At 37.6% G+C, this 8012-nt stretch overlaps 1 protein-coding gene across 1 annotated transcript; it reads right to left on the bottom strand.

The window, feature by feature from the left end:
- Positions 1 to 5391: 5391 nt before the first annotated feature.
- On the bottom strand, positions 5392 to 7273 carry LOC126765369 (uncharacterized). The gene is made up of 6 exons (XM_050483097.1): positions 6619 to 7273; positions 6402 to 6550; positions 6149 to 6338; positions 6011 to 6079; positions 5692 to 5950; positions 5392 to 5629 (listed from the first exon to the last, which is right to left on the bottom strand). Exons 3-6 carry the CDS (start codon positions 6296 to 6298, stop codon positions 5616 to 5618), a joined length of 492 nt encoding a protein of 163 aa, XP_050339054.1. The 5' UTR covers positions 6299 to 6338; positions 6402 to 6550; positions 6619 to 7273; the 3' UTR covers positions 5392 to 5615.
- Positions 7274 to 8012: the final 739 nt, after the last annotated feature.

The raw sequence follows: 8012 nt of genomic DNA, 5'->3' as shown, positions 1-8012 counted from the left end.
AAAAATAGTAAAGATTAAATGCACTGAGTGCTGTCAATCATCTTCCTTTACGAAACCAAAGCTATATTGAACTCAATTGTTTCTACCACATTGATGATACCACAATGCAAACATTGCATTTGGCCACACACAAAACTAATGAGGCAAACAACCAAGATGCGTTAAGTGCGCCGGTAAGCATAAAACATCTGAATGTTCGAAACCAGAGAAACAGCAGCCTAAATGCTGTAACTGTTGCGAAGCACATCCAGCCAACTATCGAGCATGCCTTGTTGCCAAAAAATTACAGAAATTCGAGCTAACACAATTGGCCACAAAAAAGGGGATGGTCTAACCCAAAAAGTAGAAGGTTCTGTAGACTTTAGAACAAAAAACAATGAACATCAATAACAGGAAGATCCTAAAGTTACAGCTGAAACAACTAAAAAATTTACTTTTTCTCATGTTCTAAAAGCAAATAATAATGATAATATATCATCTAACAGCATTTTATCACAGATCTTACAGAAACTCAATAAACAAGACGAATTCAACACTTCCTTACAAAATCGCTTATGCAAACTTGAAAAATATCTTTTTAATACCAAAGTTGACTAAACCTTTAAAAATTCTTCTATGGAACTCAAATGGGTTAATCAAACATAAGAATGAAATCGAAATTGTACTAAACTCCGAAAATGTCGACGTATGTATGATATCGGGGACACATTTTACGTCACAAACCTATTTTAAAATTCAAAATTATGAAACTTACCATACTATTCATCCTAGCAATTGCGCCCGTGGCGGAAGCGCAATACTCATTAAAAATACTGTTAAACATTTTGAGGAAGAAAAACTAGTGGACACGAGTCCACTACTAATCTCCAAAAAGCTGTAAATAAAGTCGTACAATGGGCAAAGAAATGGCAGATAAAACTGAATGAAGCTAAGTCTGTACAATTATTTTCACATACAGCAAGATACAGCACTTACCAATTTTCATAGACGGTGTACGAATACCGTACTTTAATGCCGCTAAATACTTAGGAATGACGCTTGACACTAAGCTACGGTGGAAAGTTCACGTAAAAAACAAACGTAAGGAGCTGGACATGCGACTCAAAAATTATAATTGGTTAATCGGTAACAAATCAGTGTTATCCATCGAAAATAAGTTACTTATCTATAAGCAAATACTCCGATCGATATGGAGCTATGGTGCACAACTCTGGGGATGTACTAACGCAAACAATAAGAAAGTCATCCAACAATTTCAAAACAAAGTACTAAGACTAATTGTCAAAGCGCCTTGGTATTGTAGATGTGCTAATATAGAGCGTGATCTAGGCGTAAACTCGGTTAACGCAGAAATATTAAAAATTGCAACAGCACATAGTGCAAGATTGCTTCAGCATTGTAACGAAGAAGTAGCTATGTTAACTTCTAGAGATGGACCACCAAGGCGACTCAAACGCCTGAAACCCAGCGATCTTTCAAATTAGCCAATACTCTCATAGTAGTTTTGTGATTTTGTAATTAGATATTTAAGTCCTATTCAAGTTGCTTGTTAGTCCTTTCTTTTATTTGAACTAGTTGCAATGTATAAACAATATAAAAACAAGTAAGGAAGGGCTAAGTTCGGGTGTCACCGAACATTTTATACTCTCGCATGATAAAGTGATAATCGAGATTTCATTATCAGTCATTTACATATTTTTCAAATACCGTATTTTTGTAAAGTTTTATTCCGCTATCATCATTGGTTCCTAATGTGTATAATATACAGAGAAGGAATCAGATGGAATTCAAAAAAGCGTTATATTGGAAGAAGGCGTGGTTGTAAACCGATTTCACCCATATTTTGTACATGTCATCAGGGTGTTAAGAAAATATTATATGCCGAATTTCATTGAAATCGGTGCAGTAGTTCCCGAGATATGGTTTTTGGTCCATAAGTGAGCGACGCCACGCCCATTTTCAATTTTTAAAAAAAGTTTGGATGCGGCTTCCTTCTGCCATTTCTACCGTAAAATTTAGTGTTTCTGACGTTTTTTGTCTGTCGGTTAACGCACTTTTAGTGATTTTCAACATAACCTTTGTATGGGAGGTGAACGTGGTTATTATCCGATTTCTTCCATTTTTGAACTGTATATGGAAATGCCTGAAGGAATCGACTCTATAGAGTTTGGTTGACATATGTAGCTGTAGTAGTTTCCGAGATATGCACAAAAAACTTGGTAGGGGGCGGGGCCACGCCCACTTTTACAAAAACATTACGTCCAAATATGCCCCTCCTTAATGAGATCCTTTGTGTCAAATTTCACTTTAATATCTTTATTTATGGCTGAGTTATAACACTTTATAGGTTTTCGGTTTCCGCCATTTTGTGGGCGTGGCAGGGGGCCGATTTTGCCCATCTTCGAACTTAACCTTCTTATGGAGCCAAGAAATACGTTTACCAAGTTTCATCATGATATCTAATTTTTACTCAAGTTACAGCTTGCACGGACGGACGGACAGACAGACATCCGGATTTCAACTCTACTCGTCACCCTGATCACTTTGGTATATACAACCCTATGTCTGACTCTCTTAGTTTTAGGACTTACAAACAACCGTTATGTGAACAAAACTATAATACTCTCCTTAGCAACTTTGTTGCGAGAGTATAAAAAAAAAGATCTGGATTCCAAATATTTGTGTGTGGCAAAAAGTTGCTTGTGTTTCGTTTCCACCTGCGTTACAAATGCAGCCCAACGTTCAAGACGCAATAAAAAAATTTTGTACTTCACAAACTAAGTACTTGGACATTACATCAACAAATTCTGCTCAAATTAGCCCAAACACACCAAATTGCGTTACTTCAGAATTTTGATTTGAAAGCTCAACTTTTTCAACAAGTATACAAGTAGACAAGGATCAAAATGTTTCGTTTTTTCTCCAACCTAATTAAGAAGTCGACACTTCTTCAAAACACCTGAAGATGAGCTGGAAAGCTACTGTAGAGAAATTGCTTCGATGATGACTAAGACTTCGAGTCCGTACGAGTGGTAAAATTCCTCAGATGGTCTCGTCTTCCGACTCATATACTACACTGGGAGTATGTTTTGATCATCCCAATTCCTCTGCAATAATACTGCTCCATATCCGAATTTCGAAGCGTCTGTATGTACTTCCGTTATCGCTTGCGGATTGTATAATTTTAAATCTGAAGCGTTAATTAGTGCCGCTTTTAGTTGCTGAAATGCGGCTAGTTGCTCATCACCTCTTGTTTCAAAAACTCTGACAGTGGTCTAGCAATCGTGGCGTAACCTTCGATGAATCGCCTGAAGTATAACGTCAGTCCAAGGAATCCTTGCATAACTTTTTTTATCACATGGCAGCGGGAAGTGTTTGATGGCGTTCGTCTTTGGCTCGGATGGTATTATGCAACTTTTCTGGATGATGTACCCCAGAAACTCTACATTCCGCACCGAAAACTGACACTTTTTTATTCAATGAATTATTATTATCAGATTTTCTATGTACACGATCACGATTCCCTTATCAAATCTCTGAATATGTCTAGAATGAATCTCGAAAACACTGCTGGTGAATTCCGAATTCCAAATGGTACTATACATACAAAAACTCATATTGTCCAGTTCCCGTAACGAATGACATATACTTTGTGGACTCAGCACTTGCGTATTCCGATGTATTGTTTTTAATGACCCCATCTTCCAGCCATCGGCCAAACATCGCCACAGGTGTTTGCACGTTCTTTGCTTTTAGATACTCGCTTATTAACTTATTTATCTTCACCGCCTGTGTAATACTAAGATGCTGAAAATCGTTGTCTGGTGCTTCACTCATACTAAAAGGTAGATATATAGTATATCTCCAAATTCTCCGATCAACTCACTGATACGATTGTTATCTTGTTTCATACGACGTTGATGCCACAGTGCATGGTGTCAGCCGTCGGGCTCGTTTACCGGATGCTGACTTGCTCCTTACGCGCTTTTTCTAACATCTATACATGCCCCACTCGAGATTCTTCCGTGTTTGCCAATTTCGCCATTTCCTTCCACATGCTTTTCTGATTCTGAGAGCCGTATCGCGCAAACTCCGCACCTATTTATGGCACCATTCGACACCTCGCTGTGCCTACGCAGTCCTCTCACTGCACTCTCTTGCTCTTCAGCACCACCTGTCTCTGCTAAGTCGTGCCTTTAGCACTCATCACATGTTCCTTCATAACACCCTTCGACACCTCACTGTGTCCACGCCAAGTTGATGAACTACGTCCACTTGCCCTATGGCACCAGCTTCTTCTCCGCTCGCATCAGATGGAACTACTATGGTACAAACATTTCTGTCGGTTGCTTCTACTCCCTTTATCTAATATCCATAGGTATGTTGTCAATAGCCATTGCGATCGCAAAGCTACCCATGGTTACTAATTCACTGCTGTCTATGCCAACTAAATGCTTTATTTCCTTACTTAATTCAACATCAGATCGTGGCATCAACAAAGCATCTTTCCGAATCAAACACAAGTCGGAACCAGTATCAATTAATGCTGACATCGTTTGCGGCATCATATTGGGTGCCGTAAAAATAACATCTTTAAATAGTAAACTGCTGTTCCTGCTTATCTTCGTCATTGTACTCATGCTGCTCCTTTTGCTGACCTTGGCAATAGTTTTACAATCGGATGCTTTATGCCCTTCTCTTCCGCAACTATAGCACTTGAATCTATTCCGTGGCGATCTCTCGCCAAGTGTTAACTTTCTCCGCATCTGAAACATCTCCTTTCTCCAAAATTGAAATTTGATGTAACCTTGTTTGACGACGTTGGTACCAAACTCGCCCTTCAATACTGACTTCAGCGAACTCCAGTTCCAAATTCCTTCTTGACTACGAACGTGCATCTTTGCAGCATCTTTTAACAACTGCTAGGCATAGATATATTTCTGCAGCTCACTCCAATGCACTGCTTCCGCATTATTTTCGAAGTCTTGTAGCCATTGTTCGAAATTAAGCTGCTCTACAATTTGTGTATTCACGCCACGCCAGCTACGTCCGCCTCGTCATCGCTTGCATTCAGACGGAAATGTTCCAGCAATCTGTCTTGCAGTAGGGTTTTCCGTTCGCTAGCTACTAACCACAACCTTTCCAAATTTTCCAAAGTCCGTCCAATGTCAATGCTAAAATCTCTTTAGGGTCCATTGTCTTCCAATGCTCTTAGGAATTTAATATCTATACAAAATACTATTATTATAATGCGAAAAGTTACAAAAGTTTATTTTCATTGAAGGAAGAGCTATACGAAATACTATTTTAAGAAACCACTTTTGTAGTTAATTCACATACAGTGGTATTCAGAAAAATATGAGGAACACTCTAAATGACACTGTTTGCAAATTATGTTTAACTCTTTATTTTTTATAATATATATTATAATAACAGTCGATTGTAGTGAACATTACTGTCCTTCCGGGAATAGATTTCAATGCAACAACAATTGGAGCGCAACTATGTAACCCCGTTTGAAGCAGCTACTGCTATTGGTGTACATACGCAAAGCCTTGGCCCCAACCAATGAATATAATATTTGGAAAATATGAATATTTTGCTGTGCCTACTCCTTATGCAACAGTCGCTAGAAGAAAAGGAATATTTATGAGATTTAAAGAACGTACATAGTTTATCGCAAATTGTTACCTCCCGTCATGGTTTCCAGCAGAGCTCTCAGAGTATCGTGAATTCCATTTAAAACACCCATGTGCTCTTTGTGTTGTCTCTCCAAAATCTCTTTCAGCTGCGCATGGTGATTTTCAATGAGACTGCTCGCCTCTTCCACACAGCTTTGGTTTGTGCGCTGTTTGGGTTGCTGTTTGTTTGGCACAACCTCAAGCACCTGACCCATTGCAACCTCTTCAAGTGCCTCCACTTCGAAGATGTCCAAACTGTCCGCGTTTGCCTAGAATTCCGAACGGATCATTAAATAGCTTAGTTTTTAGTTTTGTAATATGTTACTTACGTCCAACCTAATGTTGGCAGTAGCATCACCTTCATCCTCAATGGTAACATCGACCATTTCAGCTGTTGTCTGTAATATAAACCAATTTTATTATCACATTTATAATCACAACTTTAAATTTTGACAGACGTTACTCACCGACAAACCAATTTCGGGAGTGAGCCCATCACCGTCCACCATGTCGCTGGAAAAAAAACTCCAGAATTTTCCGGTCCATGGCATCCAACGGTTTTGGACCGTCCTGCAACGACAGGTTTCCAGTTCGTCTGGCGAACGCTCTGTGGGCATTGCGCAGCTTCTTGACTGCCGATTTTCAGTCTATCCAACACTAAAAAAAACCAACACACATATGTAAATTGTAATGATATACACAAGAATATTTTAGTTTTACCTTTTTTCAGCAACGGCAGCCCAAACCTCTTCGTGCTTCTTCCTCGCGTTTGGTTTCATAAATTGGCCCCTTCCAACGCTGCGGTGCTGCTGCATTAAGTGCAGTAACCGCCTCTTTTGGCCATTCGTAACACGTCACGACGTACTTCTCTGTAAAGAAAATGCATCAAATCTTTTTTTACTATTCATATATAATATATTAACAAAAATATACTTACATTTGCTTTAAATTCAACTAATTCCATTTTGAATTTAACGAAAAATTTTTTTGTCATCACCTCAAATGGAAGTGAGAAAACCAATCGACAGTATTTCATTCAATTTGGTTACAGAAACACTTTCAATCGAGCATTCCTACTGAAATGGAATGGAACATATCAGCTGACTATCGATTGAATCGAGTAATTATTTTACAGAAACACATTGAGTGAGAGTGACGTCAAATAGAGAATTTGAGTGGAGAACATCGATCGAAATGGGTTACCGAAACGCACTACTGACTTGATGTTACTGCATTTTCGGATACCGTTACACGTCCGTATATATTAAGCGGCTTCTTTCCCGTTATAAAATTTTTCTTTGTGTTAAAAAAGAAAACGTTTTGACGCATGCTTTACTGCTCCTAAGTATTTCACCGAACTGTTCTTACGTTTATTTAATTTTCGAAAAATGTGGGATCGCCCATTAAACAAAACGCAATTGTCACTTGAATTAACTGTTATTATTTCAGAGTGTATACATTTCTTATTACAAATGCTCCGTTCGCTTACATAAGCGGGTCGCGCGAGTTAATTTATTTACTAGTTAGGAATAAAATAAATACATATGTATGTATATAATTTTAAGTCAGCCAATGAGATTGGTTCTGACTTATCTTTTATTTGTATAATATTTCACCGTATACACATATACTTCAATATTAAATATATTACACTTAAACTGTACAAATGTTACAAGTGGTAACTTGTTACTCGGCAGTCGACAATGATAAAGTGACCTCAAAGCTATTGCTCCAGTTGCTTATACATATATGTAGGCTTTGCTTATCGCTGCTCATGCTATTGAGATGCTGGTTGTTTACTAGTAAATAACTATTTGGGTTGTTATTGTTTGTTGTACTGATAGTGCGCTTCTATTGTTCTAAGATAAAGTTGTTTTGATGATTTTTCTTTAATGTTTACTGAAACATAAGGTTGTGGTTAAAGGTTAAAGTATTAACTCTCCCCTCTCCTGTGAAAAATAGATCTCCTGATCTATAATTGAGTCTGGAGTAGATGAGTCATTCCTACACGTTCTATGGCAGCGTTGTAGATTCTCAGATATACAGTTTTTTGATAAATTAGATATAGTTTGAATATTACAGATATACTTAATCCTAGGACTACAAGTACTCCTATAGTTATGAACATATTCTTGATTGGGTGTTCTTCAAATGGTATTAAAAATTTATTTAATTTTTTAATGTTGTCAAATTGATATTCGTTTTCTGATTTCAATGTTCTGGTTGTGGAATACTTCAGAGTCAATAATAATTGTTTAATTAAATTGGATTAAATTCATTCCTTCAATTGATTTTTCGTTTAAAATATGCTTTCCTTGTAATACGAGATTA

Source organism: Bactrocera neohumeralis, unplaced genomic scaffold, assembly GCF_024586455.1.
Source record: "Bactrocera neohumeralis isolate Rockhampton unplaced genomic scaffold, APGP_CSIRO_Bneo_wtdbg2-racon-allhic-juicebox.fasta_v2 cluster10, whole genome shotgun sequence".
Classification (NCBI taxonomy): Eukaryota; Metazoa; Arthropoda; class Insecta; order Diptera; family Tephritidae; genus Bactrocera; species Bactrocera neohumeralis.
This window is presented reverse-complemented; position numbering and strand designations above follow the sequence as displayed.